At 36.8% G+C, this 18,867-nt stretch overlaps 2 protein-coding genes across 3 annotated transcripts; one reads left to right on the forward strand and one right to left on the reverse strand.

Moving 5' to 3' along the window:
• Nucleotides 1-698: 698 nt before the first annotated feature.
• On the forward strand, nucleotides 699-7,187 carry rab38b (RAB38b, member of RAS oncogene family). Its single transcript, XM_044140530.1, has 3 exons — nucleotides 699-1,130; nucleotides 3,204-3,481; nucleotides 5,682-7,187. Exons 1-3 carry the CDS (start codon nucleotides 902-904, stop codon nucleotides 5,829-5,831), a joined length of 657 nt encoding a protein of 218 aa, XP_043996465.1. The 5' UTR covers nucleotides 699-901; the 3' UTR covers nucleotides 5,832-7,187.
• Nucleotides 7,188-12,978: 5,791 nt separating this feature from the next.
• On the reverse strand, nucleotides 12,979-18,538 carry LOC122845060 (transcription regulator protein BACH1-like). 2 transcript variants are annotated; one of them, XM_044141053.1, is made up of 5 exons: nucleotides 18,412-18,538; nucleotides 18,028-18,267; nucleotides 14,991-16,457; nucleotides 13,745-13,951; nucleotides 12,979-13,657 (listed from the first exon to the last, which is right to left on the reverse strand). In XM_044141053.1, exons 2-5 carry the CDS (start codon nucleotides 18,265-18,267, stop codon nucleotides 13,373-13,375), a joined length of 2,199 nt encoding a protein of 732 aa, XP_043996988.1. In that variant the 5' UTR covers nucleotides 18,412-18,538; the 3' UTR covers nucleotides 12,979-13,372. The 2 variants fall into 2 exon arrangements, with proteins under 2 accessions (XP_043996988.1, XP_043996987.1); XM_044141052.1 differs by having other exon boundaries at nucleotides 18,389-18,538.
• Nucleotides 18,539-18,867: the final 329 nt, after the last annotated feature.

Here is an 18,867-nt window from a genome sequence, read left to right on the forward strand (position 1 = left end):
TGGAACTGAGCTCCTTTTGGAGCTCAGCTCCTCCAGTTCAGCTCCACCAGACTGGTAGCAGTAATTAGCAAACACCTGTTGGAATTGCATGTCTGCAAAGCTTACAATTCAAAATATTTTTCAGTCCTACGCTCCTAAGAACTGTTGTAAGCAGAATCATGGCATTGTTGGTGAGACAGGCTGAAGGTCGAGTGTTGTAAAAAATGTCTTCTTAAAGAGACAAAAGCCAATTTCAAGATATGATATATGCTGCATTAAAAAAAAAACAAAAAAAACTGAAGGTAACATATTTCCATGATGACTTTATGAAATGGCAGTATCTGCCTAAAAAAAAAAATACATATTACCGTCTTTATAAAGTCCATTTTAAGGGAGTGAGAAGGGGGTAGCACCATGAGGATCCCACCCTAAGGGCAATTTATGCAACAGCCGCCACTGCATTTGCCTCAGAAATAAAACATGAAGTAGATCCTGTTTAAATAATTCTTCCTCAGATTGAGATTTCTTTCGTAATGAATGTTGTTCTTTATTTATATAACATTTTTTTCACAAGAATTATGATTAATTATTTTATTAAATTGTTTTATTCAGAGCTAAAACATAGATAACGTGGCAAAGCAGCTGTCACAATATTAGGAAGTAACATGACGTTACTCAGTAGCTGAAAAAAATAAATAGTGCGACTGAACGGATGAAAACCCCGCCTCCAGCTGTCAGGGTGCACAGCACTTCTCTTCAGGGTGGCCAGGCCAGGTCACAAGTTTCCAAGAACGGCCCCTGTGCAATCTCACACTCGCGACATGGAGGGCGGTTCCTAAACCCGGGAGACGGAGGCTCGAAACTCAGTTTAACCGTGTCAAAGTTCCTGGGAGCTGCCGCCCTGTGAAACCCAACAGGTGAAATGACGAACCATACCCTGCAACCCAACGGCATGCAGAGTCTCCGGAAGGAGCACCTGTACAAGGTGCTGGTCATCGGAGACCTCGGAGTCGGGAAGACCTCCATCATCAGGCGTTACGTTCACCAGACCTTCTCTAGTAACTACAGGGCCACGATCGGAGTGGATTTCGCCTTGAAAGTCTTGAACTGGGACTCTGAGACTGTCCGGCTTCAGCTGTGGGACATTGCAGGTGGGACAATTTAAGAAGCCGATTATATTTGCGGAAAGAAAGTACTGCAGTGACACCAAGTTGAGCATGTGCAGAAAGCTAGTAGTGATGGACGTGTATTCCACGCCTTTTATGATCTGAATGTGTAAGAGTGGGGAAACTTAGAAACATAAAAATGTTCAGAAATGCCATCTCATTTCCTGGAATGAAGCTGATAATTTGGGTAGATAACACTTATCTTCAAACTTACAGTAATCAGCCTTGTTAAGTTATGAAAGACAACCTAAATAAGCACAGTCATGAGGGAGCTGCTGTCTGTAAAGTAGACCAGCACATTGTTTCCTTATCATTTCTTAGGTATGATGTTACATCATGTGATCAGGTCCATGTGAGGGAGATTTAAAGGCAAGTCACAGGAATGTCATTCTAGCCTTAATAAAACAACTATAGATCCTCCCATAGTCTCACACACTAGCAAACATACAGGTGTAGACAATGAATTACTTTACAAATTAAATTTAAGTCACATTTACTGTGTATTGAAAAAGTATTCACACCCTTTGAACATTACTGCTCTTTGTAATGTTACATGTGTTTCACTGGAATTTCATGTAGCACACAAAGTAATGCATCATTTTAAAGTGAAAGGAAAATGTTTTTAGAGATTTTGTAAAGGTTTCAAAAATAAAATTCTGAATAGCATTTTTTTATGTCTCCAACTTCCTTTAATCTGTTCCCTGTTAATAAAGTCAATTGCAACTGAGAAGTTTGTTATAGAACATTAGTGAACAAACAGCATCATGAAGGCCAAGGAACACATCAGACAAGGCATGGAAAACGATTTTGTACACTTTGAATATCTCGCTAATGTTTAATGCACCATCAGAATACTGAAAGAGGATGCCACAACTGCAAACCATCTACCGGACAGGCCAGTCATAAAGCACTAATTAGAAAACCTGCCAAGAAGTTCATTTGAGCTCTGGAGGAAAGCCATGAGAAGTCCCAAAGTTTGCCATATTTCACAAAGGGAGTACTATTTCAAACTGAGACTCAGATTGAACATTTTGATCTCACTCCAAAACCATGTGGTTTGGTAACAACTCTGACTTCATAACCATGTTAGCACTGAAGGAGAGTACCGTAATTCAGTTCAGGAACATTTTATTAACCCTCCAGGCTGTGTGCATACTCCTCCTTTAGAGGAAACAGGGAAGATTGATGGAGCTGCAAGGCAGTTTTAGAAGAAAACCTGTGAGAGTCTGCAAAACCCTTCAGAGTTCACCTTCCAACTTCAATATGACATTTGGTTTTAATTTTAAAGAGTAGGAAGCCAATTTCAAGGCATTGTATTTTAACTCTTAGAACAGTGTGAATACAAGAGACACCTTTTTTAGTCAACATAGATGTATTTTATAGAATCGGTTTTGTAATAGTCAGGTCATGCAAAGCAGAAACTTGCATCATCAAATGACTGTGTGTCAAGTGATTTGTATGATGGCAGTGTGTGTCTAAGACTGCTGTCATGCCACTGCAGAGACAGCATTTCCTTATAAGTAAAACAATTTCTTGGATGAAAGGAGGAAGTTGTTCCTCCACTGAGTCAGATTTACGTTTCTTCCTGCTCGTGATGGCAACAAATTGCCATCTTGCAATGCTTAAAGTACTAATTCCTCTCTTCTTTGTATTTCTGTGGAGGTTTCCAGTTATCAGCAAGCTGGATACACACTTAACAACCTCTGCTGGAAATTAAATATTCACATTAATGAGGTAGACACGAAGGGAATCTATACATGGCAATGCTTTTAGAAAATATAAGAAAGTTATATACTACCTACAGACAAATATTATTGTTTATTCTGAGCAGGAACAAATAGTTGCATTGACAGTTTAATTGCAACGCGATGGTAAGACTACAGGAATGTGTTGTTTCATTGGAATATAGGCACAGCTGACTGCTGTCTTGTTGCCAGCTGCCTTAGATATACTTCTGGGAAAAAATTCAGAAAAACAATGAATACGTCTCATCATTGGGATGCTCTGGAATGCTGCAGTCCTAAAGCATGACTCTGTCTGTGCATGTGCTTGTCACAGGTCAGGAACGATTTGGAAACATGACGCGGGTGTACTACCGCGAAGCCATGGGCGCCTTCATTGTGTTCGATGTGACTCGGCCAACCACCTTTGAGGCTGTCATTAAGTGGAAGGAAGACCTGGATTCGAAAGTAATGTTGGCTAATGGACAGAGCATTGCTACAGTGCTGCTGGCTAATAAGTGTGATCAGGGCAGGGAACTGAGCAACAATGGCATCAAAATGGATCAGTTCTGCAAAGACCATGGCTTTGTTGGTTGGTTTGAGACATCAGCAAAGGTGAGACTTGGGAATATTTAAGATTTTCTGTTTCAGTATGTGGGTCTTGGCATTTGTTGTAAAATCAGAGGATGGGTCCAACTCTAATTCAACTCACTCTCAAATTTGGAAGTTTAGTTTCACATAATGATCCATGAATGAACCACATGTACAGGATATTTATTTTTTTTACCTAAATCTATGTGAGAGATCATCTTGCACTTCAGAAGTCATTACCTGGTGATCTTTAGTGAACCATTCAATCAAACTGTTGCAAATCTGTGGTGAATTATAAAAGCATTCATTTTTCTATTAACTATTTTTTCCACTTAAGAACCAAAAGCTTCAATGTGATTTCTGCATAGAAGGCTTCATGCAATGCATCAAATGACCTGAAAAGCTGTGTCTTATCAACAAATGCTAAGCTTGAAGCATAGCAAAAATAGGCAGGATCAGGATCTTGTCATTGTTACAAGATTCAATCTGTCTTGCAAGAAAGAAAATTGTGGAAATGTGAAAACAGGACCTGATTACCGATTAGAACCTGATTCCAGATTCCTTATCCAGGTGATTGGTGCTATTGAATTAGATTGCAGATTATATCACAAAGCACACACTGTTTTTTTGTTGTTTTGTTTTTTTGAAGAAAAATCTTTTTCTTGTTGTTCTGTCTGTAATCTTTATGAGGGCAGTATTAAACAGATTACCTGAATGATGTTGCTATTTCTTTGAGTTTATTATTTCATATAAGCTGTTAATGCACGGTGGTTAAAAATTTATTGGAAATAAACAACTTTCAAATAACTTTGCCACAAACCTGGCAAATAGCACATCCTAATTATTGTGAGGCTTGAATTGGAAAAGTCATAAAATGTATGTGAAAAAGATTCTTTAGAGACTTCTGTTTTTACTTTTCTCACATTTACATGTTTTGGAGTAAATGTAAATGACACCTTTATCAGGTAATGATTTAATTTATTAGGAGAATAACCATCCAACTTTGCCTGGGACTGTTTAAAAAGTTATTGCCCCTAAACGTTGTAGCTGATTTTGGGAACCTTACTTGCAACAACTGCACTGTCAACCATTCGCAATAATTAGCAATGATTCTTTTACAATGCTGTGACACCCCTCTTCCTTGTTGAACCAGTTTATTGTCATTCATTGGATGGTTTTGAGCATGATCAACCTGTTTAGTGTCAAAACAGGATGACTAAGATGTTAGGCCAAAATATCTTAGTCAGATTTACAGCAGGACTGTTGACTAAGCCACTCCAAAACCTTTATTTTATCTTTAGAGCCATTCAGAAGTGGACTGTCTGGTGTGCTTGGGCCTTGGGATCAGGAAGCGAGAGAGCCCATAGAGAACCCACATATGTAAATTCCATGCAAAAAAAGACCCCAGGGTGCGACTTTAAACCAAGACATTCTTGCTACAAGGCAACTGTGCTTCCAACTACACCACTGTGCAAAAAAATCCTGTTTTATTTAGAGTAATCCAAATGTACTTCAGAACTTTCACATTTCTTTAAATACAAGTAATGTTGTACTGATTCTCACATCCTCTGTTGACACTGACATGTCGGAGTGTGCCATCTTTCTTTTGCCACTAAGACTCAACATTCTCAAAGGGTGTAGTTTCTATAATGAGTCTGTTTGCCCAAAAGAAATGCACAGCATTGCAGCAACATTTTAAATGAATTGGTTTCAAACTAATAGAGGTTTTCATGAGGTGTATACTGATAAAAACTACTTTCACATCTCTCTGTTATAAACCTGGTGCCACACTTTGCAATACCTTCATTGTGATCAAAATGTTTAGGCATGATTTTCTATGAAAAAGAAAAACAGTGACATTTTGGGGGAGATTTTAGCTGTTGTTGAGCACTGAAAACTAATTTACTTGATTAATAGCACAAATTATTTTACTAGACAATATTGAACACATCCATCCATCCATTTTCTTACACCTTTATCCCATTGGGGTCAGGAGGGTGCTGGTGCCTATCTCCAGCTGACAGCGGGTGAGAGGCTGGGTACACCCTGGACAGGTCGCCAGTCCATCACAGATATTGAGCACATTACAAAGTTTATTTTTATTATGTACAGTGAAGTCTTGCTGGGCTTTCAAATAAATGAATTTGTACAGTATACTTAATGACAAAAAGTAGTTCCTTTACTGTTCTGTCAATTTTTAACATACCATATTACTCCGTTTTAGGACAATCTCAATATCAGCGACGCTGCAAACTTCCTGGTCAAGCACATAATGGCCACAGAGAATGACATCCTAAAGTCTGTGGTGCCAGACACCATCTCCCCGCAGATGGACTCCAGCAGACAGATGAGCTGCTCTGGATGCTTCAAATAATCAAGCAATGGAAGGAAGGGAGAAAGGATGAATGAACGTGTGAGAACAGAGAAAGGACAGGACTTCAAAGGAAATCCTACACAGTGTGCAGAGTGGAGCAGTACGAAGTCTGTGCGCCATGAAGTCGAACATTTATTTGTTTCTAGTGACCAAAGCTAACACCTCTCTTTTTTTAGAATGCCTCTGAATTGTGGTCAAAATGCATTTCCAGAGATTTCTGGTAACACCACTGTCTAAACTATTTGAATAATATTACAGTAAGCATATACAAGAGTAAGTAACAAGTATATTCCCTTTATGAGGATTATCTTCTTTCTTCTCACATAACTTCCTCGCATTAATGAGCAAAGCGATTTAACTGACCCAACAAAGTGTAGGTGCAGTGAATTCAACATTTACTTGGACTTATTGATAGATTTGCAGTGTTTTGGTCAAAAATAACTCATTACTTTTCTGTTTGCTTTTAAAGATGTAGTACTCTTGGAGACTGTGTTTCCCTAATGTTATTCTAACAAGGCATAGAGAGGGCTGTGCACCACTGTGAGTGAAGCACACGAGGTAACTCAGTGTTAATCTGCACATATTTTTATTATGTTTTTAAGTTATTTACTGAGTGTTTTAGTGAATATTTTAAGGTGCACGTTTGAGTTTGAAGATACATCCAATTATTTAAGTTTAGACTTTAAGTAAGAACACAGTGTTATTTATAGTAACAGTGTGGTTAGGCTGAACCAATGTGAATTGATAAACATCCTTGAGTTAAGGTTGCTGTAACATTTAAAGGTTGGTGTGACTTTTCAGACATAATGATTACCATTTTTAATCAGAGCTGAATAAAAATGTGTGTGTGGTAGGTTGGCAAAACACATGAAATTTTTTAATCTTAATGTTGTAAACTGAACACACTTCAATTCGTCCACCAAAACCTCAGTATCCATGGTAACAGGAATCTTTTTATGGGGTTTGCTCTACCATCTATGTAGAGCTGTGTCTCGCTGTGCCGTGCACACAAACACAGACTAAAGAACACATAAAGACGCTGCATGTCCTCTCTCCTACTCAGTGGCTTTGTTGTTGTTTCACTGTTTTTTTCCCCATGCCTTCCTTTTTGAATTTAAAGGTTATTTCTGCTTGACAGAGTACTGCTATTACTAGTCAGCTGAGGGTTCTGCACAAAGCCAACATTTGGCTTTTACTTCTAAACATTAGATTCTAAACTGGTGTCAAGTCTACATCAATTATCGTCTGACCAAAATAAAAACTATACACTGTAATTGCTGGCATGCCTTTTAAGACTGTTTCCCAACCCTGGTCCTCAAGGCACACTGCCCTGCATGTTTTAGGTATTTCCTTGCTTCAGTGCAGCTGATTTCAATTGATGACTGATTAACAGGTTGAATCAGGCACATTAAAGCAGGGAAACCTCTAAAACATGTAGGACAGTGTGCCTTGAGGACCAGGGTTGGGAAACACTGTTTTAAGATATGTAAAAAGTGTTAAGCTACATTCATCTTTATTCACAGTAACAAAATTTAAGTGTGCAATTTGAGTTTATTTATTAAAATGTCAAATTAAGAAATAGCTGTTTTTAAGCAAAGTCACAAGGGCCATATTAGTTTTCTCCTGCAGCATTCAGAAAGAGAGATCTTTGATCATTCCTCTTTCTAGACTCTTTCTGGTTAACCCAGACTTCTGGTTTCTTACTTCTGGATGCTTCTTTTAATCTCTTCCCACAAAAAAAGGGTTGATTTTAAGCCATTCCTGTAGTGCTTCAGACATAATGTTTTAGATCTTTACCCTTTTTAGTTTAGTTTAACAGCATTTTTCTTCTGACTGGTCTGACTTAAGTCTAATTGGCAGTCTGTGGGAGAAGCTGAAGATTAGAGTCACAGCAAGACTTGGATCTCATCAACAAATATACAGTACAGTAAGTTATCAAAAAGCAGTGGAAACATGTTTTTTTTTTTTTTATCCAAACTGATTTTTCTCTTTCAAAATTGATGTTGCAGTTTGATTGTTTGATTTGAGAGATGACTACTAAGAAGTTTTAGTTTAATACATCTCTTGGTTGTTTAACGACTTTACCACCTTACCACCGCTTTACCTTATGAAACTTTTTATGCTGCTTTTTATTGTGATAATGATGAGTTTGAAATAAATGCCTAATTAGAGAAAATTTGGGGGCTAATTTTGAGTGTCTTCTTGAAGCCATTTCCTGCCATGCTTGAATGCAACATTGTCTTATGTTTCTCACTTCAAGGTGTGGATAAAAACAATTAACCTCTGTTTCACATTATGTTCACACTCCCAGTTTAATTATGTATTCTTATTTAAGCATGTCTTGACACTGTGATCTAGTTAAACTGTTAGAGATGACCAAAATGATTATTTTAGGAGATTGATTTTTGTTTTTTCACACTAACATCCATCTTTAATGTGTATGTATTCACATTAAAGGTTTAGTTTTTTAATTGTCAGTGTAAGATACAGCAGTATTTTTAAGTTGCTATCCAAATTCCAAAAATTATCCTAATTCCATTGTATTCAAAAAATCGGGAATGTCGGATTCAAGCAATCCGACATTCTGGATTCAAGGAATGTCGGATTCAAGGAATCCCCTTCTACAGGGAAGATTAACAAGATGAAGGTGTGTGACTCATGTGACCTCATGTGATATCAGCATAGTGTCATATTATATAAAGCACAGGACATTGAGAAAAGCACTTTGTTTCTTAGTTTAAAGGACATAAGAAACACAACTTTTGAGTTTGTACTTATTTATTGTGCTCTTAAACAAGATGGCAAATAAACCAGTTTCACACTTACCTTGTGTTTGCTCTATATCATATACATTTTCATAAAGAAATAGTCTTTTAATAGTATTTAATCTTTAGCCTGGGACAAACTATTTTTACTGAAGCAGAGGATTGCAAATCACTTTAAGGGTCAGTGAAAAAAATACCAGGTTTTATTAGTTTAGGCTGAAAAATGTGTGTTTGTATGCTTCTGTTCAGAAGGATCCAGGACTCTCAGGTCCCTCATTAATCGGACACATGACTGGATTATTCTCCGCATGAGGGATTAGATCTGGTCATCTGCTTTTGGCTCCAGTTAATGTTTCCCTTCTCGAATGTGTAATTGAGGCCTGTGGATGCAATGAAAGGTTTGAATAGAAGAAAAAATAGCAATTCCGTATTTTTCAGCGTACTCTTCTTTATTTAGTCATGTAAAATTAAGGGTCACGATGTCCAGTAGTTTGGTAGAATAAGATTAGCTGTTTTCTCATGCTGTTCTTGACACGGGAGCATCGTTCCATTCTCTCTTCTTTCTATCTATTCTGCCTGACTCTTGATGTGTTTTCGAGGCCGTGTTCAAACACACGGTCTATTTGGAAAGTTAGCACGGAGCCAATGTGAAACCCAAGGGGAATATCTTATATAGATTTTTTTTCCCAGGAGAAAGACAAACAAATAAAACAATAACAGTCGCATGAAGTTATAAAATAAAAATTTTAAAATTTATTTTAAATTAGCACTGGGATCAAATTCTAAAAATATGGCCTGTTACTTTGACAACAGGCGGCACAGATTTAGCCAGTCTTTGTTGGGATTATGCACCCAGTATATCCTGCTATCTGTGGTTCTCACGATTTGCCACTTACACCAAATGCTCATTGAAGCAGAAAAAAAAAAAAAAAAACAGAGCTGGAAATAGATGTTGTGAGGCAGAAATGTCTGTTTAGGATGTAAAAAGAAGGTCTCCAGATTAACCAAGCCTGAATACAGCAAATACATACAATTCAATCAACTTATATTAAAAAAAAAAAAATCCCTTTAGATTCTAAAAGATTTTTTTTGGAATTATGTTCATATTCAATCAATCAACCCAGTTTTCTTTTATCTTCATATTAGCTAAAAGAGCTCAAACAAAATTATGGGCGTGATGTGTGTACTGACTATTTGTGTTGTCCTTTCTTCTAAGGAAGTTAACCTTGTTTTAACTTCCAGTATATGTTCATGTAGAGCCATCTATTGTCAAGTTCATGAAATTGCATGTTTTTAGTCACTTTACTGGAAAAGATTTAAATATACCAGAATTGTGTGTCCTGATTAGATTTTATGTTGGGGAAAATATTCTGTTTAAGAAATATTTAATTTAGAAAAACTGAAATAAAAAAAATAAAAAACATTGTTGGGTGTCATTTTATTAAGAGAAGTTAAGTCACTGGAGACAAAGCAGATCTTCAACTTAGTCATAAGTTTTGTAAAGAGAAATACTATTCATTGAAGAGCATATTCACAGTTCCCACAGTTGCCTTGCAGAATTGGGCCTCTGATCTCACTTTCACTTACAATGACAACGTGTGAGAGTGACCAGCGTTTTTCTGAATAATAAAAGGTTTTGTAGTCTTTTGGAGAGTATCAGTCTATGTTTTCACACGTTTCTGCTAATAAAATAAATCTACAAGGAAACGCACAGGGGGAGTGATTAATAAAAAAAACAAAGTGATTAAAATACTGTTATTTGTCTTCCAACATATGTTAACAAAGAAAACATACTCTACATGGGTATTAACAAGGTGTTTTCAAATACACCTCAGAAAGTTTGTTCAACTCATTGTAGAAAGACAACGATGTAGGGTTAGTTACTAAATACAGTATATATAGGCCATTAAAGCACAAGAGAATACGTGCAATACTGTGACTAAGATATGAGATTTAACAGAGATGTGGACAATATTGACAAAATCACAAGGAATTTGTCAATATTGAAAAATGAGCCCTCTCCAGAAATAAAACAATCACCTTTACCACTTACACTAAGCACAGATGGATTATTTTATCTAAATTAATTTTTATATATTTCAACTGAGAATGCCAAGGTACAAAAGAGAGACACAGAAATACAAGAGCTGGAGTTCCTTTCAGTAACATAATAGCTTAAACTTTAGTAACGAGAGGGCCACTAGAGGGCAGTCAGTACCACACTGATTAAGAAGTAGTGTTAGAGTTCAAGTTTGTATTATAAAATATATTCATTCACCACATATCATAATATATACATAGCTGAAATAAAAACATGCGCATAATGATTAAGTAAATCAAAGCGGACTATAGCTGGTTAAAAACATGATTCGCTTTAAATATAATAGCATAAGAAAGTATCAAGAAAATCTTACTTAAGTACATAAAAAGCAACTGTAGATGAGACATATATAACTACAATAAATGTAATAGCTAACCTAAAATCCACAGATAAAGAATCAGGGAAAGGCATCAGGAAATTAACTTAAATCTAATTGTGCTTCATCATCAGTAAGTTCTGTATAATTTGTTAACTTGACCTTTGTCAGTGATTTAGATAATGGTGTTTAAGACAATAAGTAACAAGCCAAACTTTCTCTGTAGCAGAATGTGCTTCAAAACAGAACAAGGAAACAAAGTGTTCTTTAAAGTTATTTATAGTACTACATAGAAAAATGGGGATGGCTTTACTACTAAAACCTCCTAATGAATCAAAATGTTGGCCAGGTGTAAAGCCTCGCACTTTGGAAAGATACTGAAGTGTTTTCTTTAAATAGTTTTTTAAAGAATCTTACAGTTAAATGAGGCTAGATTTGTGTTGCTAGGTTTTTAAGGAGCTAGGACAGATACATGGTTCCTACAAGATCTTTGTCACCGTGGTCGACTGAGGGAAAGAGACCACAATGACTGCAAGAAAAATGAGAGTCAAACTGTTGAAAGGCTGTACAAAGCACACCATGCCAATGCATAGACTTTTGGATTAGTTACAGTAATTTGTAGAAATCCTCAGTCATTTATCATTTCTTTATGGCTTACTAAACAGCCACATTTTTTCTAAATATGTTAGTACAAAAATAGTTTTTAATGCTATCTGGATCTTTAAAAGTTTTTCTTGGCATGCTGATCTCACGATTGTTCTTTGTAATCCAGTACATGACCATTTTGAAAGCAATGTTTTGTAAATGGTTCTTGTCTGCATTTTGTTCTGATCATGTAGTGGTTCTTGTATAAACCCTCGGCAAACCCTTTCTTCCACTGCTATGGCAGTATGGTGGACAATGACCAATCAAGTCAACAAGCCCATATTATAGATAATTAGAGGGATGAATTTAAGGTCGTTGTAATCCTCAAGTAAAATAAAACAATAAAAACACTTTCATTTAGAACCAAGTAATAAGCTTCCAATCAAAAACCAGCCTTAGCATTGTTAGCTACTCATAGTATTTAGCAACATTTTCTTACAGTGTGCACAAAAAAGGGGAGTGTTCTCCATTCCCACTAGTTGATCATAAAAAGAAATTGTAGAAAGGTTGTTTGGGGATTGGTTTTGCTCTTTTGGCATTATTAGGAGAAAGACATTCAATCATTGTAAAGAACTGCTTCAACCCATAAATCAAAAAATAACCCCTTTTTTTTTTGTTACCCGTAACAAACCACCAGAGCAAAAGAATATTTTGGGATCTGTGTCACAAACCCAGAAGTTACCATTGTTTCCACCAGACTTGTAAAAAATACCAAATATAGTACAATATTTCTTTACATCAAAAACATTTGCATCATTATCTGAAATCTTAAGTACATGTAGATGTATTACTTTTAAAGAAATAAAATTCTTTTGGAAAATAAGCAACAAGCTCATACGACGTCGATAGCAATAATAATGATATTCTCTATTTGGTTTAAACAGTTTTTTATTTAAAGATTTGTGGGCTTTTTTTTTCAATTCATCCTAAACATATCCACTATTTCTTTTTGAGCACACAAGGACAAACCATAAATGGTCATTTTTAGGTTTACAAAGTTTACAGAAATAATTATTCCTTTAAAAGATAAAAAAAAAAAGAAAAAGGTTTGCCTCTTGAGGGCAAACTTTTAAAAAAATATGATTTATAAACCATGTCTCAGTAGGATACCTGAAAACTGCCTGATATTTTCTGATCCTTTACTGTCATTAATGTACAATTTGCAAAGGCAGTATAAGTTACTGGCTTTGAAAAGATCTTGCATGTATGATGCCCTGAGTGCTGAATCAAAATCAAACTATCTATAATCAGTATAGAACAATTGAGTCCAGACTTGGATTGAGTATTTAGGTTTCATGCTTATTATGCTAATTATAAAACCACATTTTAAAGAATTTAATAAAAAATAATACAAAACCCGTTCATTCAGAAATTTACAGATAACTTTTTTGAAGCACTTGTGTCAGAGTGGCTCCCTGGACAGTAAGTAAAACACTGTGCAATGCTGTAAAAAAACTAGTGACAAATAACATTGTGGATTTTGGAATATAAATAAAATAACTCAATGTGACCATTCCAAATATATTTGAGTTCAAAAGAGAATAAAATAAGCAATAAATGAAAAGAATCTACTGATCACAGCAATTACACTGTCTGCTATCTCTGGACATTTCTGTCCTTTGGTCACCGTGCATGATAATGTCCTAGCAAATGCAAAAGAATACTATACAGCTTAATGATCATTATAGTCTGTGGCACTGCTTCAGCTTTTCTGTCATGTGCTTGTATTTATGTGTGGGTTAAGTGTATCTTCCTGGGATGCCGCATTTTGTGGATGAAGTGATGATCCGTGTTGTGACAAAAGCGCATCTATCTGAGGAACCAATGAGGAAAGAGGGCAGTCTGAAGAGGTGCAACTGGCTAACACCTGTAGCTGGTCAGGTTGTAGTCTTGCTTCACTGCAGACCCGCCGACACAAAGCCTTTACAGTGTGACATGTTTCCATTTTCCTCTGGGTCAGCCGGCTCCTCTCAAAGATCAGTTTCTCCCTCTCTGTCTTCTATAGCAAACATGTAGAGAAAGCACAACCTGATTTGTAAACATCTGATGAAAAATAAGATCATTCCAAAAAAAAAGACTGCCTTACCAGTTTGTTAATTTCACACTGTAGACTATATATGCAGTCCAGCTTTCTTTTGCGGCAACGCTGAGCTGCAAGGCGGTTTTTGCTGCGGCGTCTAATATCATGGACAAACTCTATTTGTTCTGGGGTAAGAACCTGCTGCTTCAGCAGATGCTGGAAGTCATTTCGGTTCAGATTCACAATCCAATCCACAGAGAATGGCAACTGCACCTGAGAAAACCCAGTGAAAATGAAAGTTATGCACAAAACATATGCGTAGAGGTGTGTCTGTAAAGACATTTATGCTCCTTGATGCTAATATATTGTATGCCCATGTAAAACTTTCTGTAAATGCAAAAACAAGAATGGGAAATTTTGTGTTGCTACATTTTTTCCAAGCCAGTAAATATTAGACCTAGAAATCACCAGGGCTGAGGTAAGCATGCACCAGGAAATACAACACCATCAGATTCATTAAGCAGCATCAATCTTGTGAAGCTTTTTCTGGCGTTAATAATTTAAATACATTACCCCTGGGAAGAACTTAGCCTTATCTGCAAACCCCTTATCTGTATTTCTCACCCAATCTTCTAAGCAACCTCAGAAACTTCTGAAAGCTATGAAATGACCTCAGTTTGATGCTCAGCAAAAAGGCTATGCTGTGAATTTTCTGTATTGGACTCTGAACCAGACAAACTGCTCACACACACACATACATCTTGTCTACTGGGTGAATAATTAACTTGACAACATAGCATATCTGCTTTACATAAATGCAGATGCTTGTTTGTTTATGACAAAGTGAACCTGATTTTCTTATCTTAGAAAATATGATGACATACTGTAGACTATGTTTTTTTTTTAAGGTAAAGCTAAAACCTTTAAGTATTTTATGGAAAATGTATTCATTGAACTGCACACAGTAGTGCATAATTGTAAAATGGAAGAGATTTGAAACCTGTTTTTAAAATTTTTGTTTCAAAAGATAAGTATGCTTTAGAGTGATATGCACTTGTATTAGGCTTTGAACACACCATTCTTAATTATGGTAGTGGCATAAAAATGCTGAGGAAATGCTTTTATTCTTAATAAATTGCAATATACATCATCCTTGAAGTGACACATGGTAGTGGTAGCAGCATGCTGTAGGAGTGCTGGGTAAAGAAAACCTTGTTTTTAACTCAGAGTCATACAGTACTTTGTCTTGGTGTAAAATATAAAATCCTATGAGATGCATTGAAGCTTGACAGTGAAACTGTTCACTGCTCACCTGTAGTGCCCTTTCACTGGTGGAGAACTCACTGTCTCCCTCTGTTTCTGTCTCAGAATCTCCATCCTCCCCTGAGTTTACAGACGACTGATTTGTCCCCTCACTCTCAAACATTGCACAGTTCGTTTGGTCAAAATCCTGGTAAAACGGGCACCCAGTTTTGGTGGAACCGATGTTTGACCACTGTAGAGATGAGCCCTGCACACACTCTCCACATGCATCTGTGGAACACCCTGCTTCACAGTCCAGAAAGGTTTGCTGGTAGGCTTCTTTACTGAACCTGAATTGCTCGTGGAGTTGATCAGCCGTTTCCTTCTTCACTGTGCTTCTCTCTCTGGAGGTTTCTCTAATGATAGCTGCTCTTTCCATGTTTGACATTTGTGCACTTTTTCTTCCTTGTTGACTGGCATCATTTTGATTTTGTCCTTTGCCTTCTGACATCTCATTTTGTTGGGAAGAGCATGAGATTATTGCGCCAGAGACTCTTGATATTTTACTTTCTGTATTGCTGACAACACACTTTTCATTCCCCATTGACTGAGTGATTGTAGAGTCCACACCCAGACACATTAAGGGGCAAAAGGGCAGTGATGATCTCTCACAGAGGATTGGGTTTGGCTTAGGTGAGAGTGTCTTTATTTTTGTTTTCTCTGAAGAAATGATTTCAGATGAGTACTCCATCTTTTCTTCATGAGTCTTAATGTTCTTCTCCTCTACCTTACAACACTGGTTTCCCTCTTCAAATGTACCTTCCTTAGAAATATCAACTACAACTTTATTTTCACAGTTCTCTTTTTTCATGTTGTGTTTTTCAGTTTCCCACACTTCTTGTTCTTCAGCTTTGCTTTCTATACATGTATTGGAATTTGGATTTCCAGGGAAATCAACCACGGCTTTTTTTTCACAATGTACTTTGTTGGGGCACGACATGCAGGAGAGGGCACAGCCGTTCCTGATCCCTGATATGACTGAATTGAAGGAGCATTTCTCACTGGCAAACATTCCCTTTTCGCAAGCCAACTGGAACTTGCGATACTTTGGACCCTGTATGACTGGGCCATTTTTGCCTTCAGCTACAGCTCCCAAACTTCGTGTGCTATTTTGACTTCCCATTTTGTTGCTCACCGACTTGTTACAGTCCCAAGTCACGTCCCGCTTTGGTGATGAGTCAGCAACTGGTTTTACTTCTTTGTCATCCAACAACACGTCATCAGAGTCTGTGGCATTATTTTCTTTTGATAATCGCCTCTTGCATTCCTTCCGACAACAGGTATTTCGCGGAATGGGGGCAGAGCCGTTGCGACTCACAAAGAACTTTGGCAGGAGGAAATCAAAACATGCCTCGTCCAAGTCCCTGAACCCAAGGATCGAGGCTGAGCTTCGTATTTCTAAAACATTGTCTTTTCCAAAGTTGAGTTTGGATGTGTAGGCAAATTGAAGCAGTGGTTCAAAGCCAGCCACTGTCACCTGTAAAAAAATAAACAAGATACATTAACAACATCATTTGGAATACACTAGCTGAAAGTAACATACTTCTTTTTAAAATATTTATTACTTTTAACTTTATGCTTTATAAGTCTTAGTTGTGCAGTGACATTGTGTGAAGATAAGTCCACACACTTGTTGTTGTTTGATATAATAATGTCAAAGTGAAAGGAGAAAAATATTGTAACTTTCTGGTAAGCACATAAAAAGTTAATATATTTCATGCAGTAGATAATTTGGGTTTGTAAGATTTGGTTGAAGACTACACCTAGTAGCTATCTTGACAGGGCACAAAACCAAAGTGGACTTCTGTTGTCTTAAAACAACTCCTATCTCAAAAACATCGATAGGATTTATTCAAAAGCAATTTTATAAACTTTTATACAATGCTCACATTTGCATTGAAAAGTTATTCATGCAGAGCTTAGGATATTTACACAAGAATAGCAGGGAGGAGACAGAAGGATATTCCTGTCTAAAACAAACACAGGGAACAGAATATGTAAAACATTTCCAGTCAGAGTAACCTTCTGATATGAATGTAAAGTGTCTTAAAAGACAATGTATCACAGAGTTTTAAACAAATGCTAAATCTTTTTACATTTTTACACTTAATATATATCTCATTTGAAACAGCAGAACCTTTCACACGATGCAAATTACTTTACTTTACTCTGCAAATAATCATCAGTATTTGTATAAATAATCAACAAAGATGTAACAATGACTTAAAGACGGAGAAGATAATGTTTCCCTGGACCTCTTCCCAGTATGTGGAATTGGATTGGAATAGTTTTGTGACATTGTCTACATCAGGGGACCCCTCCTTTATCAGCCAATGGGGTCAATTTAAAAGGAATTATGGAAAGTAAAGACAAGACGAAATGCACTCTAGATAAGATGACTTTGTAGGAATAACTTAATTTCAAAAGATCATCACTTCAGAAATATTGATATATTTAAACACTAAGATAGAAAAGTTAAACAAATGAATTCTCCAAGCCTACATTTGATCATATTTATAAAATTGTCTTGGAAACTTTTTGATTCTTTGTGAATTTTATTGAGAAAGATATCTTGAGTTGATATCTGTACAGGGGAGGATTCCATCCATTATATTTGTTAAATGGGAAAAACAATTTGCAGAATAACAATTAGTCATTCTGTGATTAAAATTATACATTGAAATTGGTATTGGTTTGCAATGCCAAAAACCTACATGATTGACTTTTTTAAATTTTAGTGTTTGAACTTTTTTTTTACATTAATTCCAAGAGATCAACAAACAAATGATGTGGTAACGTTCAAAATCTAACTAAATTTGTAAAGTGAAGTTGTCTTTTTGGTAAGGATAAGTTTAGTTACTGTCTATTTGACAAGCTGACTGTTCATGAGTCATCAGGAAAACAAAAATCCCCTAGAGTGGCACTTGAGGAAATAAAGGTTTTAGTTATGATTCTCACTTCATTTTCAAACAGATTTGTGGTTTCTGAGGAAGAGTTTTTTGTAAAACTTTTTTTCTGTAACATGGCATCCTGAACAAACTTCTTACCTCTTCAGGCAAAGTGATCACTGCTCCGTGCTGAGTGGGGGAAGAAATCTTTTGCAAGAAGTACTCGCTACAGGAAGCGAGCACAGAGCAGTGGGCTCTAAAGCTCTGACCTTCCACCAGCACCGTCACGTCACACAACATGTCCCGGCAGCGCTGCTCATTCAAGCGGTGCAGCACCTGGGAGGAATGAACTGTGGACTCGAATGTAAACACAGACGACCGCGGGGTAAGCCCAGCCATCTATGTGTATACAAAACACAAAGGCACATGCAGGTTAACCACTCCCACAATGCTAAAACCATATTTCACACATAGATATGTTATCACTTAATAGAAAAGAAAAAAAATAAAATGTGCCTACCTTAAAAAGCTGGCTTTGCTCACCTCTCTTAAGGTGCTAAAGAAAGTTCCAGCAGCCTCACAGACATAGATTTTGGTAGATGGAATGCCGACTAACCAGCCTGTTTCCCAGAAAGCCTTATCGCAGCTCAGCTACAAACTAAAAACTGAGCTTGACTCAGTCATATGGCCTGTGAGTGCGTATGTGAGAGGGAGGGAGGGAGAAACACTGGGAGTGTGTGCGTGTGTAAGTCTGTGTCTGCATACGTGTTGTAACCACTATGGGTGTAACAAAGCAGAGCTGACTCATGCGCTCCTCCCGATAAAGGATGAGCTAGCACTTTTTACCCCATTGGATCTGTCTGGTAAACAGACTTTTCTTTGGAAATCCACCCCGAGCACAATAAAGCAGTTTAAGATAAAGGCATGCAATAAAGCCTGGATTTCAAGAAGATGAGGTAAGTTATATCAAACAAAGAATTTAATGTCCTGCAGAAAAAC

Source organism: Gambusia affinis, linkage group LG15 (assembly GCF_019740435.1).
Source record: "Gambusia affinis linkage group LG15, SWU_Gaff_1.0, whole genome shotgun sequence".
Classification (NCBI taxonomy): Eukaryota; Metazoa; Chordata; class Actinopteri; order Cyprinodontiformes; family Poeciliidae; genus Gambusia; species Gambusia affinis.